We start from the raw sequence: 17,052 nt of genomic DNA on the forward strand, positions 1-17,052 counted from the left end.
AGTGTCTCCAGTTTTTTTCCCTCACAACTTGCAGAAGACGTTTTACAGGAAGTTTTCATACAAGTCTCTGATGGATGTTCTAACAAGAATAGGCTATGTAATGAAGTCTGCAAATATTGGGAGGTTCGCATTGAGCTTTGTCAAAGGAGGCTTTCTTTAGAGGGGCACAAGACTCCTGGTCAAATCATGGAAGAAATTATCCAACTTGGACATCAAGGGCACCAGGGGATTTCAAAGATCAACGAAAGAATCAGGCTGTACTTCTGGTGACCTCTTATTGATGTACAAGTTGAAAGGGCTGTGTGAGATTGTTTTGACTGTATTTCCAGTGATAGTGTGTAAAACTGGAGTTCAAGCCATGGTTGTTAGACAGAAACCTATAAGTGTTGGGCAGGAAGTGGCCTTGGATAAATTAGGGCTAATGACCAGCAAGACTGGACAGTATTATGTTTTAATCTTGATAGACATGTACTCAGGGTGGCCAGAAATTTGAATTACTCAAAATATAGAAACACAAAATTCTCAGTGGTTTGTTCAACAGGGAAGGCTTACCTGAGTGTATTTTAACTGATAATGGGGTGTAATTGGTCTCTAAAGAGATGAAGGGATGTGGAATCCCCATTTTTGTAGTTTGGCCCATAAAATGTCCCTTGGGACCCTATCAAATGCTGCCTTAAAATCCACAAAGCAGCAATGCAGCACAATGGTATTACCTTGTCCATTGGAATGGATAGTGCCATTAAATTAGTGTTCTAGATCCCACCATTAACCCAGTTTAGTTTACTGGAATTAGCCACTCGGGCATATGCTGCGTACCAGTCGTACATTCTCAGACCCACAAGGTTGAATCCCTCATGTGGAATAACTTCCACCTTCAGTACTCTCATTGCCTTCTTCATTGTCATGTTGCTAGTCTTTAGTTCTTTAGTGTTTATCTGGTTGTTTTGTCAAAGCACTGTTTTCCTTCTGTTCTTTAGCTCCAGAGCTCTTGGGTGTGCTTCCAGATCCCAATGGTGGAAAAAAAGAATTTGAAGATGGCAACCACACAAAGCGGTTTCCATGGCGTACATCCAACATCATACAAGGAAGGTCATGCAGCAAATGGTTGATGTCCACAAAAAAAGGAAGGGAAGAAAGAACTCCCTACCTACTAACTAGTAGATGTCAAAATAATGCAAAATGTGAAACAGACAGGATTCACACTGCAAAACTACTTTACTAGCGACGGAGCAAAACAGATGGAACAATAAGGAGTAAATGACAGACTAATCATTAGTCTTACTGATTCTCCAAGAGTATTGTGGTTATTGCAACTCTACAGAATCTTACGATAGGCTAAGAGAATCATTGTAATCAAAACTCATATGAACTTTCTACAGCCCACTAATGCAAGAAGAAAGGCTTATCAACTACATGCCTCCTATTACACACCATCATTAAGCATCATGATATTCACTAGTGTTTAAAGACAATCAATTTAAAAATAATCTGAATTTGTATAGTGTAGACTAGAATATCCCTCCTAAATTAGCACAGCACTCAGCTACAGAGCCAACTGAATGGAAGGCAGTCAACCCTGCACGCACCCACAGAGGCAAGTCACCTCTAGTAATTGACACTTGTGGTAGATAACTCACCTTTTTTATCATCGGGGATCACAATGGGAAGTTGTGCTGATTTTTCATCAGTCTTCTCCACTTCTACCATAGTGTTGGGGGAGGGGGAAGGAAAGGTTGTCAATTAGTACATATATATCAAGTTCAGGTAATAGGTCGTAAAAAAAAGTCTACTTCCTCAGCCAGGAGTGCAGACAGGCATACACAAGCCCTCTCCCATTAACCACTTCCAGACTACATGTTCCACCATGCCTTTAAGGGCTTGCCCACAGCTCACCGCAGCTCTCCAATAGAGATGGAATTTCTGTTTGTCAGTCTGTCAGCTCTGCCCACCACGAGTGGGGTGGGAAAGTCATGCAATGCAGATCAGACACACCATCACCCTCTCCTATCAATACAGAAAGGCCATGAAATGCTTTTCTTACTGTTAAAGTGCTCCACAAAAACAACTTTCACTACTTCACATGACCTCAATGCTTAAACAGGAAAACAGCAATGTAGCCCGTTACTGGGAGGCAGCCGTAAACAGTGATGATTTGGGCTACATTTTGAGTCTCAATCTGCTCCACAGCTCTAAAATACACTTTGGTTTGCTTGAAGGAAGTTGGTTTTCCTTTAAAGTACAACTTTCTTGATCGGAGAACATTACCCAATCCCTGCCTCTTTTGTACACATTGAATATTTGATGATTCAAGTGAAGGCGGAGCTCTGAAAGGGAGACTGATGAATGGTTCAACTGCTGCAGGACACCAGTCATGCGTCCACCATGCTCTGTACTGCACTGAGAGGCTCATACCTTTTGTCTCTACCTCCATAGGCTCTGCCTCGCTCTTTTCTTTCTGCTCCGCCTCTTCTTTTTTCTCCTCCTGTTCAGACTTAACAGGGGAAGCTTTCACATCTTCAACAGCAGCGGGGGCCTACATCAATGTATGGCAGTTGGGAGTGAGTAAAGAGGTGGCTGTAGGCTTATTAAAACAGACCAAGTACTATAGAAGCAGATGCACCCCTACCTCAGCTGCTTCAGCAGGAGGCTTCACTTCCTTTTCAATCTCTGGAGGATTCACTGGGCTCCCTTCTTTCTCCTTTACAGACACATCTTCTACCTTGGTGCCATCCTCTAGAATAAAACGTTTAAGGAACATGCTTCACCATCAAAACATCACCAAGTCAGACTTTAGTTTTCACTCCCACCCCCACCCGGATATCACAAATCTGGCTAAACCGATTGTAGAAATCATTTCTCAAAATTCGACCCAGTAACCGATTCCTCTCCACCCTACATAAATGCATTAGACAAGCCCATGCATTGGTTCACGGGGTTTCTGAGCAAGAGAGAAACAAGACAAACCAATGCAGCCCCATGGTATAATGGGGAGACAGATTCTGCTGTACATCAGGAAGTAGCCTTCGACAAAATCAAATATATACACATGTAACAAGGTAAATGCTTGTTCCTCAGCGAACAGTAAGAGGCAGAATAGGTCATGAGCAGTCACTACTGAGTAAAGAAGTGCAATATGGCTGTGGAACATGGATCAAAGTTGCAACTCACCCGAAGTGATAGGTGCAGGAGTATTAGGCTGAGTGTCACCCGGAGTGGAGGGAGTGGGTGTTTTCGGTGATGGGGAATCTTGATTTGCAGCTTTTTTACTCTCCTCTGCTTCAGCCAGCTCCGGCATGCTCCAGCGGCCGTTGACATGCTCAAACTCTTGAACCTGTATCCAACAAAGAAGGACAAAAATAAAATTAAAAAACCATCTAACTGAGATGGACACTATGCCTATGTAGAGGTCCTGCATCATAAAAACATTCCAACTCATAACCATAAATTTCCCCTACAGAGTACTACACATACCTTCTTGCGAATGAGAGACATGACACCAATTCTGGTTAGCACATGCTGCCGAGACAATCCCTCACGGGGGACACCATCAGCAAAGGTTTCTGCACCATCTGCACCTGGCTCGCATAGGTGACGCATGAAGAGGGAGACATAGGCCCTGATTTGAAGGGGGGGGGGGGGGAAACAAATAGCACATTCAAACACGCTTAAAAATATAATTGCACAGCTCTTACTGACTAAGCAGCAGGGCTCCAGGATGTGAAACCCCAAAAAACACATAGAACTGTTAAGTCAGCTTCATTATGTAGACTCAGGATGTTAAGGGGCAACCCAAATGTCTAATATCTTAGGATTTGGTTCTGCAAGGATTTATCTGAAACTCTACAATGAATCCCAAACACTTAAAAAGTTAAAGATCTGCTTTACTTTGGTCGCCTAAATGTATCACGTGGTGGGGTATATTTCAAATGCTCAAAATGATTATTACGCCAATTGTAAATTTTGTTTACACCATGGTACAGATGAAACTTTCTTCCCCACCCCTAAGAAATCGAAAAAAAACTAATTACATTACTTCGGAGTGATAAGAGCGAGCATGTCTTATAAAGCCCTTTAGAAAGAACGTTCTCCTAGGAGGTTGCAACCTCCCAGACTGGAGTTTTTACCAATCTGATTTTCCTGAAGCACAAGGCGAGTTATAGCTTGTACCAAATACCCCTTATAACGCTGTGTTGGATAGAGACAGTTCTCTGCTCTCCCTTCCGTCTTTCCTCCATCATTACCATGCCTAATTTCAATCCTCCACACATTAAGTATGCAGCCATGGATACTGCGACTACATTAAGACTTCTGGTTATCTTTCCAGAACTCTAGACTAGCATCCCATAGGAACAACCAAAAACAACTCAGGCGGATCTGGCTGTGAGCATTGCTCTCTCGTGGGCCTCTAAAGGCATCTGTCAGATCAAAGATCTATGCAATACCAATTTCTACCCATTCCTTCTCCAAAAACAACAACTACATCATCGTCCCAACTTAAGACTTTTATAGCTTTGTAAAAATCAAAGTAAAATTGTCCAAGTTTCATCATTCTGAGCCTCCCTCTCTTCCTAACCGTTTATCAATGCAGCTCCGGGCAAGACACTCGCTCCTGCAATTTAAATTTTATACAATAAATTTATTACATTGGCCCGCAGCTGGACTTCATAAGCTAAAGCTGCGAGATGACATCTGTTGGAAATGTAAGCCGGAGACTGTTTCACATCAACTTGTGTGTTTCCAGTGTCCACTACCCAGCTCCTTTTGGAACCCAATTGAGAAACAGCTTTGAGATTTTCAACGCTTATTATCCTCGATTTCCCCACCCGAGTCCTAGGTCCCTGGGCCTCCAGCTATACTCTCTACCTAAAAGATAATTATATGGCCTTACTTACTCTTTTATTAACAATTGCAGTGAAAGTTATTCTCTCAGATGGAAAATCTTTCAATAATATTTCCCACCACATATGGTGGCGTGGGTTTCATACCTTAAAGTGCACATCGTTCCCAAGCCTCATCGGATTTATCCTCAAATATCTAATGTGATATGGCACTCACTGGACAAATACGTTGCCCTGACGTCGAATACATCATAATTTTGGGTTGAAATCTTGTTACCACCGACCTGAGTCTCCAACTATGGCTTCCACCCCCACACTGCCCCCCCTTCACACATTTTATTCACTCCACTCTGTCGTTTTTTGTTCTTGCTCCAATATAATTTTGCATATCCATTTCAACTTTGTCACACAACCACCTTCACATAAAATTAAATTTTCTTGCTCAAACAATAATAAGCGTTGTTCGCCCTGCTACAAATATGTATTGGTCTATACAACCTTCCATCAATGTAACTCTGGACTTGTACACGTCATGTGTAACTTGGTGAGTATTGGTATCACTTGATCATCACGTTTTGATGATCTGTATTCTCATTTTTTTTTTTTTAAACAGTAAAATCTCTCACAGGGGAATGGAAATGTCCTCTTGAGACATGCATCTCCTATGCGAGTTTATCTATATCAGCAGGAATGAGGTAACATATCTTTCAACTAAAGAGCTTCTACAAAGAACCCACTTACTTAAACTCCTTCTCAGATTTACCGCGTAGGTCCCGCACCAGCCACTGTGTGGTGAAAGCATCTTGTGGTGGCATGCCATACCGCATGATGGCATTAAGAAAGGCCTTACGTTGGCGGGCATTGAATCCTAGAACCTAAAAGGAGGAAGGAGTGAAAGAAGCCTTCACAAGTCGAGTAGTACAGAGGTAAAAGGTCACACAGGCTCAAAGCAGGGTAACAGTGAAAACAGCCTGCTGCTGGAATGCACCACCAAACTGACTCAACCTTCATTGGTACTACCAGCTCTCTCATCCATCAGGGGCAAAAGTGATTCCAAAGCAGAACAGGCAGCAGAGGGGTTCCTCGCAGCTTGGAATGGAGGAAAGGACAGTTGGTGGACAGTAGCATGACCTACTTAAGGCGCAGGAGGATTTATGTTTTTTGAAGGGGGGGGGGGGGTAATTTTGGTGGGGGAGTTGCTACTGATGACTGGTTAACACATTCAGTAGTTAGAAAATTTTGTTTTAAGCAGTGTATCAATACAGGTGAAACCTTCCACACACTACCATCTACACAATAACCTTCTGCCTCTACTACTGCCCTGTTCTGGAATAGATTGGGAGAGAAGATTGTACAATGGAGTTGCTGAGTCTAGTGACCACAAACACTTCAGAGTTAGCCTAGAAGCCACAGCTGGAGTGTGACATGGGGTGGGAGGAACCACTAAAATAAGGAAGTGCTTTCAAGCTGCCAGTGGAGGATGGGACAAAGTGATACTCACCTCAATGTTGCCTCCAACACGTGCCAGCAATGGGGGCAGTGGCTTGTCCTTGTCATTCCTCAGCCCTTTTCGGTTTGGCCGCCGGGTAGCTGGAAGGAAAGCAAAGTAGCTTTTGCACAGCTAGCTTTCTTCTGAGAAGAATTTCTCTTGCATCAAATGCCACCCAAGAACCGTTTCTTCCTGCCCTTTTCATACACACATTTCACATATTAACATGTTTCTCTTTTGCCTAGTTTTTAACCGAACCCTTCCCAAATTTTTCCTGGGATTCAGGGATGTGCATAAGACTAGCATGGATGTATCCTGTCTCAGTTTGGAGCTGTCCATCAACCCTCTCCTCTCCTGCCCCAGTACACACCAACTCCCACTGGGTACAAAACAAGAACCCACCTTCCGTTCGTTCATCAAAGTCCTCATCACCTTCCTCAGAGGCCACTGAGTAGTCAGACTGGTTGTCGGACTGGTCATCTTGCCAATCTGAGATGCAAAATGGGGAAATTAGCAATGCTGACATGGTGTAATCAGTAAAGGACAGAGCACTGGCGTTGCCCACAAAGTGTAGGCATGCAGAGTCAAGGAGTACACACACCTCGGTCTTCCTGGGAGCCATCATTGTAGTTCACTTGCTTGCGGATCCGCTTCCCTTTGCCCAGGTTACGTGCAAGGTCCTCCTGCTGCTGCTCGTAGTGGTGCCGGAGGAGCTTTTCCCAGTAGTCGGGATCCACACTCTCCTCCTGCTTGATAATCTCACGTTCCACTTCCTCTTCGTCCTGCTACGAGGCCAGCGAAAGAGAGATAGGGAGGGCGAGAGAGAGAGAGACGTGGATTCAGAGAGAGAACTTTACACCTGGAGACAAGCGAATACATGAAACTATAAAACTATAGAATAAGCTACCAAAACAAGCTGCGCAAGGAGATGCAGAGGCCAGGCTAACTGGATGAATGTGGATTTATACCAGCCCGACACAAATTCAAACATATGCCAAAGAAACCAAAAGGTAACACTACTGGACTGTGGATGCTTGCAGTCTATGAAACGTATTGAAAAGCATACCAAACAGGGCTGTTCACAACCGGGATGACAATGCAAAAGGAGACTCACGACTTCCAGACAAGCTGTCTTAAGCCGCAATTCTCTGTTAACAGAGAAGGGGAGGGGGAAGAAAAAAAAAAAAAGTGGCCTTGCCCAAGTTACACTCTGTCAAAATATGTATTTATTTTTCTAAAAGATTCCTGTCAGTTTTTGTTTCCTGTGAGACACATGTAAAGAAATGGCTCCCTGTTGCAGTTACCCCCCACTTTTTGCCTGATACTGATGCTGACTTGACTGAGAAGTGTGCTGGGACCCTGCTAACCAGGCCCCAGCACCAGTGTTCTTTCACCTAAAATGTACCATTGATCCCACAATTGGCACACCCTGGCATCCAGATAAGTCCCTTGTAACTGGTACCTCTGGTACCAAGGGCCCTGATGCCAGGGAAGGTCTCTAAGGGCTGCAGCATGCATTATGCCACCCTAGAGACCCCTCACTCAGCACAGCCACACTGCTTACAAGCCTGTGTGTGCTAGTGAGAACAAAATGAGTAAGTCGACATGGCACTCCCCTCAGGGTGCCATGCCAGCCTCTCACTGCCTATGCAGTATAGATAAGACACCCCTCTAGCAGGCCTTACAGCCCTAAGGCAGGGTGCACTATACCATAGGTGAGGGTACCAGTGCATGAGCACTGTGCCCCTACAGTGTCTAAGCAAAACCTTAGACATTGTAAGTGCAGGGTAGCCATAAGAGTATATGGTCTGGGAGTCTGTTTTACACGAACTCCACAGCACCATAATGGCTACACTGAAAACTGGGAAGTTTGGTATCAAACTTCTCAGCACAATAAATGCACACTGATGCCAGTGTACATTTGATTGTAAAATACACCACAGAGGGCACCTTAGAGGTGCCCCCTGAAACTTAACCAACTATCTGTGTAGGCTGACTAGTTCCAGCAGCTTGTCACACTAGAGACATGTTGCTGGCCCCATGGGGAGAGTGCCTTTGTCACTCTGAGGCCAGTAACAAAGCCTGCACTGGGTGGAGATGCTAACACCTCCCCCAGGTAGGAGCTGTGACACCTGGCGGTGAGCCTCAAAGGCTCACCCCTTTGTCACAGCCCAGCAGGGCACTCCAGCTTAGTGGAGTTGCCCGCCCCCTCCGGCCACGGCCCCCACTTTTGGCGGCAAGGCTGGAGGGAACAAAGAAAGCAACAAGGAGGAGTCACTGGCCAGTCAGGACAGCCCCTAAGGTGTCCTGAGCTGAAGTGACTAACTTTTAGAAATCCTCCATCTTGCAGATGGAGGATTCCCCCAATAGGGTTAGGATTGTGACCCCCTCCCCTTGGGAGGAGGCACAAAGAGGGTGTACCCACCCTCAGGGCTAGTAGCCATTGGCTACTAACCCCCCAGACCTAAACACGCCCTTAAATTTAGTGTTTAAGGGCTACCCTGAACCCTAGAAAATTAGATTCCTGCAACTACAAGAAGAAGGACTGCCTAGCTGAAAACCCCTGCAGAGGAAGACCAGAAGACGACAACTGCCTTGGCTCCAGAAACTCACCGGCCTGTCTCCTGCCTTCCAAAGATCCTGCTCCAGCGACGCCTTCCAAAGGGACCAGCGACCTCGACATCCTCTGAGGACTGCCCCTACTTCGAAAAGACAAGAAACTCCCGAGGACAGCGGACCTGCTCCAAGAAAAGCTGCAACTTTGTTTCCAGCAGCTTTAAAGAACCCTGCAAGCTCCCCGCAAGAAGCATGAGACTTGCAACACTGCACCCGGCGACCCCGACTCGGCTGGTGGCGATCCAACACCTCAGGAGGGACCCCAGGACTACTCTGATACTGTGAGTACCAAAACCTGTCCCCCCTGAGCCCCCACAGCGCCGCCTGCAGAGGGAATCCCGAGGCTTCCCCTGACCGCGACTCTTTGAACCTAAAGTCCCGACGCCTGGGAGAGACCCTGCACCCGCAGCCCCCAGGACCTGAAGGACCGGACTTTCACTGGAGAAGTGACCCCCAGGAGTCCCTCTCCCTTGCCCAAGTGGAGGTTTCCCCGAGGAATCCCCCCCTTGCCTGCCTGCAGCGCTGAAGAGATCCCGAGATCTCTCATAGACTAACATTGCGAACCCGACGCTTGTTTCTACACTGCACCCGGCCGCCCCCGCGCCGCTGAGGGTGAAATTTCTGTGTGGGCTTGTGTCCCCCCCGGTGCCCTACAAAACCCCCCTGGTCTGCCCTCCGAAGACGCGGGTACTTACCTGCAAGCAGACCGGAACCGGGGCACCCCCTTCTCTCCATTCTAGCCTATGTGTTTTGGGCACCACTTTGAACTCTGCACCTGACCGGCCCTGAGCTGCTGGTGTGGTGACTTTGGGGTTGCTCTGAACCCCCAACGGTGGGCTACCTTGGACCAAGAACTGAACCCTGTAAGTGTCTTACTTACCTGGTAAAACTAACAAAAACTTACCTCCCCCAGGAACTGTGAAAATTGCACTAAGTGTCCACTTTTAAAACAGCTATTTGTCAATAACTTGTAAAGTATACATGCAATTTTTATGATTTGAAGTTCCTAAAGTACTTACCTGCAATACCTTTCGAATGAGATATTACATGTAGAATTTGAACCTGTGGTTCTTAAAATAAACTAAGAAAAGATATTTTTCTATACAAAAACCTATTGGCTGGATTTGTCTCTGAGTGTGTGTACCTCATTTATTGTCTATGTGTATGTACAACAAATGCTTAACACTACTCCTTGGATAAGCCTACTGCTCGACCACACTACCACAAAATAGAGCATTAGTATTATCTATTTTTACCACTATTTTACCTCTAAGGGGAACCCTTGGACTCTGTGCATGCTATTCCTTACTTTGAAATAGCACATACAGAGTCAACTTCCTACAACACATGTATGCACTAATTGGCTTCCCTTGAAGTTGGCTAAAAAAGGAGGAAATGGAGCCGTCAGGGTCTGATTCGGTCTAATAGAAACAAACACCTAATGATTAACAAACAAGTGTCACCAACCAGCGGCAGGGACAACAAATCGGACCTTGAGGCCTTGGGAGTGTCACGGCCAGCATGAAATGGATAGATGATGGGGTACTGCACAAAGGGGGACGAAGTCAAGATAGCTTTGTGATCTCATATGCATCTTCTCAATGCTGGAGGTGCTCGTAAACTTGTGAAGAAACTTAAAGCCCAGACTACAAAACTAAATTGCAGCGAAAGCAGAAGGGCTTAAGGGAAAATAAAAGTGCCTTGCAACCTCCTACTAGCAGTCAGCTCAGCAGTATGTACTGTCATGCCTTTAAGGGTTTGCACATAGCTCGGTACAGCCCTCCAATATAGACAGAGTTTTTCTACATCCACCTGCAGACTCTACCTGCCATTAACAGGAGAGCCATGAAATGCAGGTCAGATGCATCCAAGAGGACAGGGATACGTTTTCAGCTAAATGTTCCAAGAAGCAACAGGTCCACTCACCGCATTGTCCTCCTCTCGCACCACATACTGAGCCACCTTGAAGGAGCTGAGGTACTCATTCATGCCTTGCACCTCCAGCTCCTGCTCCTCGACTTCATCCTGGTTGCGGTCTAGCAGGCGGTCAATGGCTTTTTCATCGTAATGGATAACACTCAGATCATCTCCATCCTTGTTCTCTCCTGATACAATGGAATCAACGCAATGGCACCTTATAAATTTGGCAGAATATGAAACACTTCCGTGTATGCTAGCATTGAAAGAGGCGATGTTGCGATACAGCGCGCAAGCATAGAGTCATGTGGAACTACTTCATCTTTGCGGAGTGGGATTTCAGGGGGGATCCTGGATACAAGGCATTAACGCACACCACACAAAATAAAGAAAGCATGGCAAAGGTATTATCATTTAGTGACGTAAGGAACTTTTGAGATCTAAAGACTGAACACAAGAAACATGGTTTGAGGTCAGAACCATGGAGAGTTCAGCTAACAGTCAATTAAGACAGACCATGACTTCTCACCTTCGGGTTGCTCTTCCTTGAACAGCTCCTCTGTCCCAAACTTAAGGATGTCATCCAATTCCTGCTTGGACATGGAGGCAGTCTTTGAACCCAGGCCAGGCCTCACCACCAAGTGGGTCAGCATCATCTTCTTCTTGGCCACCTGTGTGATGCGCTCCTCCACTGAGGCACGTGTGACAAATCGGTAGATCATTACCTTCCGGTTCTGTCCAATACGATGGGCTCTACTGAAAGCCTGAGAGATTTGGGAGAAAAGTAGCAAGCAGGGTAGATGAGTAAAGCAAATACTGAATGAGCATTGAAGGAGGTAGCATTAGTTCACAGCAGACTTTAAACCTTGCACTCCTCTCTCCCCCCGTCCCCCACCAACCAGTACAATTGTTTAGGTGGTGGTGGGAGAAATCAAACACCAAGAGCATCTTCCTTTCCATTACTCACCTGGATGTCATTGTGAGGGTTCCAATCGGAGTCATAAATGACAACTGTGTCCGCTGTGGCAAGGTTAATCCCAAGGCCACCAGCTCGAGTGGACAACAGGAAACAGAACTGTTGAGCACCAGGAGCTACAAACATGAGAATAAGGAGGAGATTAACCCCATAAGAAATTCCCAGGCATAATATATTTACGTGATCTTTTACAGTTTCTTAATCTCAGTTTTTTTTTTTTTTTTTAAAAACACTATCATCACCCACAGATGCCCAACACTAAAAATACATTTGTCCTATTGCTGTTTAACGAGCACTTGCTTAATGGTGGCCCCAGAACTCTATGAACATACGTACCATTGAAACGATCAATAGCCTCCTGCCTCATGTTCCCTGTGATCCCACCATCAATCCGCTCATACTTGTAACCTTCATGGTCCATAAAGTCCTCCAGTAGGTCCAACATCTTGGTCATCTGCAGGGAAAGAGAATGAGATATCTGAACAGTGGAAAACAGGGACAAATAAAATTCAGGTCATATTAGCAGTGCAGGGCTCGAAAAATCCACTCAACCACTCACATTGGCAAGTCTTATTTGACCAGGTCGATCTATTTTTTAATACTTACTTGTCTCTTCTGGCGAGTGGACACTGAACAATCTGATCAGTTGGAAAGTGAAGGGGTAATAAAAAGAGGCTTTTAATTGTTGTTCTTATGTCACATTTGCTTTGTGTTCACAGACTGAGGTCAAAAGTCAGTTTTTCTTACAATTAATTTTCCCTCTGACTGCAGAGTCACAGGACTTTGAAAGGTGAACTATGTGACCTGCTGCTTAGAATGCAAAATAAAAGGATATAGGGTGGCAGGTTTTCCTAACTGTAGGAAGTTGGCTCTGTATGCACTATTTCAAAGTAAGGAATAGTATGCACAGAGTCCAAGGGTTCCCCTTAGAGGTAAGATAGTGGCAAAAAGAGATAATACCAATGCTCTATTTTGTGGTAGTGTGGTCGAGCAGTAGGCTTATCAAAGGAGTAGTGTTAAGCATTTGTTGTACATACACACAGGCAATAAATGAGGAACACACACTCAGAGACAAATCCAGGCCAATAGGTTTTTGTATAGAAAAATATATTTTCTTAGTTTATTTTAAGAACCACAGGTTCAAATTCTACATGTAATATCTCATTTGAAAGGTATTGCAGGTAAGTACTTTAGGCACTTTGAATAAATCACAATAGCATATATACTTTTTACATAAAACACATAGCTATTTTTAAAAGTGGACAGTGCAATTTTCACAGTTCCTAGGGGAAGTAAGTTATTGTTAGTTCTTGCAGGTAAGTAAACCACCTAAGGGGTTCGAATTGGGGTCCAAGGTAGCCCACCGTTGGGGGTTCAGAGCAACCCCAAAGTCACCACACCAGCAGCTCAGGGCCGGTCAGGTGCAGAGTTCAAAGTGGTGCCCAAAACGCATAGGCTTCAATGGAGAAGGGGGTGCCCCGGTTCCAGTCTGCCAGCAGGTAAGTACCCGCGTCTTTGGAGGGCAGACCAGGGGGGTTTTGTAGGGCACCGGGGGGGACACAAGCCCACACAGGAATTTCACCCTCAGCGGCGCGGGGGCGGCCGGGTGCAGTGTTAGAACAAGCGTCAGGTTCGCAATGGAAGTCAATGAGAGATCAAGGGATCTCTTCAGCGCTGCAGGCAGGCAAGGGGGGGCTTCCTCGGGGAAACCTCCACTTGGGCAAGGGAGAGGGACTCCTGGGGGTCACTTCTGCAGTGAAAGTCCGGTCCTTCAGGTCCTGGGGGCTGCGGGTGCAGGGTCTTTTCCAGGCGTCGGGACTTAGGTTTCAGAGAGTCGCGGTCAGGGGAAGCCTCGGGATTCCCTCTGCAGGCGGCGCTGTGGGGGCTCAGGGGGGACAGGTTTTGGTACTCACAGTCGTAGAGTAGTCCGGGGGTCCTCCCTGAGGTGTTGGTTCTCCACCAGCCGAGTCGGGGTCGCCGGGTGCAGTGTTGCAAGTCTCACGCTTCTTGCGGGGAGATTGCAGGGTTCTTAAAGCTGCTCCTTTGGCTAAAGTTGCAGTCTTTTTGGAGCAGGTCCGCTGTCCTCGGGAGTTTGTCGTCGTCGAAGCAGGGCAGTCCTCAGAGGATTCAGAGGTCGTTGGTCCCTTTGGAAGGCGTCGCTGGAGCAGAGTTCTTTGGAAGGCAGGAGACAGGCCGGTGAGTTTCTGGAGCCAAGGCAGTGGTTGTCTTCTGGTCTTCCTCTGCAGGGGTTTTCAGCTAGGCAGTCCTTCTTGTTGTTGCAGGAATCTAATTTTCTAGGGTTCAGGGTAGCCCTTAAATACTAAATTTAAGGGCGTGTTTAGGTCTGGGGGGTTAGTAGCCAATGGCTACTAGCCCTGAGGGTGGGTACACCCTCTTTGTGCCTCCTCCCAAGGGGAGGGGGTCACAATCCTAACCCTATTGGGGGAATCCTCCATCTGCAAGATGGAGGATTTCTAAAAGTTAGAGTCACCTCAGCTCAGGACACCTTAGGGGCTGTCCTGACTGGCCAGTGACTCCTCCTTGTTATTCTCATTATTTTCTCCGGCCTTGCCGCCAAAAGTTGGCTCACCGCCAGGTGTTACAGCTCCTGCCTGGGGGAGGTGTTAGCATCTCCACCCAGTGCAGGCTTTGTTACTGGCCTCAGAGTGACAAAGGCACTCTCCCCATGGGGCCAGCAACATGTCTCTAGTGTGGCAGGCTGCTGGAACTAGTCAGCCTACACAGACAGTCGGTTAAGTTTCAGGGGGCACATCTAAGGTGCCCTCTGGGGTGTATTTTGCAATAAAATGTACACTGGCATCAGTGTGCATTTATTGTGCTGAGAAGTTTGATACCAAACTTCCCAGTTTTCAGTGTAGCCATTATGGTGCTGTGGAGTTCGTGTTTGACAAACTCCCAGACCATATACTCTTATGGCTACCCTGCACTTACAATGTCTAAGGTTTTGTTTAGACACTGTAGGGGTACCATGCTCATGCACTGGTACCCTCACCTATGGTATAGTGCACCCTGCCTTAGGGCTGTAAGGCCTGCTAGAGGGGTGACTGACCTATACTTGCATAGGCAGTGAGAGGCTGGCATGGCACCCCGAGGGGAGTGCCATGTCGACTTACTCGTTTTGTTCTCACTAGCACACACAAGCTGGCAAGCAGTGTGTCTGTGCTGAGTGAGAGGTCTCCAGGGTGGCATAAGACATGCTGCAGCCCTTCGAGATCTTCCTTGGCATCAGGGCCCTTGGTACTAGAAGTACCAGTTACAAGGGACTTATCTGGATGCCAGGGTCTGCCAATTGTGGATACAAAAGTACAGGTTAGGGAAAGAACACTGGTGCTGGGGCCTGGTTAGCAGGCCTCAGCACACTTTCAATTCAAAACATAGCATCAGCAAAGGCAAAAAGTCAGGGGGCAACCATGCCAAGGAGGCATTTCCTTACATCCCTGTAGCGTTGTTTCTTCACCAGTCGAGTCAGAGTCGCTGGGTGCAGTGTTGCAAGTCTCACGCTTCTGGCGGGAATTGCCGGGGTCTTTAAAGTTGCTCCTCCGGAATCAAAGTTGCAGTCTTTGTTGAACAGGGCCGCTGTTCTCGGGAGTTTCTTGGTCCTTTTGAGGATTCAGAGGTCGCTGGTCCTGGGGAAAGCGTCGCTGGAGCAGTTTTCTTCCGAAGGGGGGAGACAGGCCGGTAGGGCTGGGGCCAAAGCAGTTGGTGTCTCCGTCTTCTCTGCAGGGTTTTCAGCTCAGCAGTCCTCTTCTTCTTTAGGTTGCAGGAATCTGAGTTCCTAGGTTCAGGGGAGCCCTTAAATACTAAATTTAAGGGCGTGTTTAGGTCAGGGGGGTTAGTAGCCAATGGCTACTAGCCCTGAGGGTGGGTACACCCTCTTTGTGCCTCCTCCCGAGGGGAGGGGGTCACATTCCTATCCCTATTGGGGGAAATCCTCCATCTGCAAGATGGAGGATTTCTATAAGTTAGGACAGCCCCTAAGGTGTCCTGAGCTGAAGTGACTGACTGGCCAGTGACTACTCCTTGTTATTCTCATTATTTCCTCCGGCCTTGCCGCCAAAAGTGGGGCCGTGGCCGGAGGGGGCGGGCAACTCCACTAGCTGGAGTGCCCTGTGGTGCTGGAACAAAGGGGGTGAGCCTTTGAGGCTCACCGCTAGGTGTTACAGCTCCTGCAAGGGGGAGGTGATAAGCATCTCCACCCAGTGCAGGCTTTGTTACTGGCCTCAGAGTGACAAAGGCACTCTCCCCATGTGGCCAGCAACATGTCTCGAGTGTGGCAGGCTGCTAGAACCAGTCAGCCTACACGGGTAGTTGGTTAAGGTTTCAGGGGGCACCTCTAAGGTGCCCTCTGGGGTGTATTTTACAATAAAATGTACACTGGCATCAGTGTGCATTTATTGTGCTGAGAAGTTTGATACCAAACTTCCCAGTTTTCAGTGTAGCCATTATGGTGCTGTGGAGTTCGTGTTTGACAGACTCCCAGACCATATACTCTTATGGCTACCCTGCACTTACAATGTATAAGGTTTGGCTTAGACACTGTAGGGGCACAGTGCTCATGCACTGGTGCCCTCACCTATGGTATAGTGCACCCTGCCTTAGGGCTGTAAGGCCTGCTATAGGGGTGACTTATCTATACTGCATAGGCAGTGTGAGGTTGGCATGGCACCCTGAGGGAAGTGCCATGTCGACTTACTTGTTTTGTCCTTACCAGCACACACAAGCTGGCAAGCAGTGTGTCTGTGCTGAGTGAGGGGTCCCCATGGTGGCATAAGATATGCTGCAGCCCTTAAAGACCTTCCCTGGCATCAGGGCCCTTGGTACCAGTTACAAGGGACTTACCTGGATGCCAGGGTGTGTCAATTGTGAAAACAAAAGTACAGGTTAGGGAAAGAACACTGGAGCTGGGGCCTGGTTAGCAGGCCTCAGCACACTTTCAATTCAAAACATAGCATCAGCAAAGGCAAAAAGTCAGGGGGTAACCATGCCAAGGAGGCATTTCCTTACACTAACACACAACATTTAAATGACTAAGTCCACTGTACAAACATTTCAATATATATTTCAGTAGCTGTGAAAGCCCTTTTTTATATTTGTGTGATGAAAAAATATTTTAATAGGATGAAAACAAATCAGAAATCTTTACGTGTTGATGTGAAAATGACGTGGCTTCTGAAACCCAACTTTCAAAGACTGTT

At 46.8% G+C, this 17,052-nt stretch overlaps 1 protein-coding gene and 1 non-coding gene across 7 annotated transcripts in view; both read right to left on the reverse strand.

Annotated features, from left to right (window-relative positions):
* CHD4 (chromodomain helicase DNA binding protein 4) overlaps positions 1 to 17,052 on the reverse strand; it is a 97,086-nt gene that overhangs the window by 42,889 nt on the left and 37,145 nt on the right. For 3 of the 6 annotated variants that reach the window (XM_069243105.1, XM_069243106.1, XM_069243108.1), the window contains exons 22-34: positions 12,173 to 12,290; positions 11,828 to 11,952; positions 11,390 to 11,624; positions 10,870 to 11,048; positions 6,929 to 7,112; positions 6,730 to 6,816; positions 6,340 to 6,428; positions 5,580 to 5,713; positions 3,472 to 3,616; positions 3,169 to 3,331; positions 2,627 to 2,733; positions 2,413 to 2,533; positions 1,638 to 1,700 (exon numbers count right to left, since the gene is read on the reverse strand). In XM_069243105.1, the coding sequence (XP_069099206.1) occupies positions 1,638 to 1,700; positions 2,413 to 2,533; positions 2,627 to 2,733; positions 3,169 to 3,331; positions 3,472 to 3,616; positions 5,580 to 5,713; positions 6,340 to 6,428; positions 6,730 to 6,816; positions 6,929 to 7,112; positions 10,870 to 11,048; positions 11,390 to 11,624; positions 11,828 to 11,952; positions 12,173 to 12,290 (1,750 nt within the window). The remainder of the gene's footprint in view (positions 1 to 1,637; positions 1,701 to 2,412; positions 2,534 to 2,626; positions 2,734 to 3,168; positions 3,332 to 3,471; positions 3,617 to 5,579; positions 5,714 to 6,339; positions 6,429 to 6,729; positions 6,817 to 6,928; positions 7,113 to 10,869; positions 11,049 to 11,389; positions 11,625 to 11,827; positions 11,953 to 12,172; positions 12,291 to 17,052) is intronic. The other 3 variants (XM_069243107.1, XM_069243109.1, XM_069243110.1) reach the window with 2 other exon arrangements.
* On the reverse strand, positions 10,677 to 10,808 carry LOC138247541 (small Cajal body-specific RNA 11). Its single transcript, XR_011194567.1, has one exon. It is a non-coding gene; the product is annotated as a small Cajal body-specific RNA 11 (non-coding RNA).

This window comes from Pleurodeles waltl, chromosome 7 (genome assembly GCF_031143425.1).
Source record: "Pleurodeles waltl isolate 20211129_DDA chromosome 7, aPleWal1.hap1.20221129, whole genome shotgun sequence".
Taxonomy (NCBI): Eukaryota; Metazoa; Chordata; class Amphibia; order Caudata; family Salamandridae; genus Pleurodeles; species Pleurodeles waltl.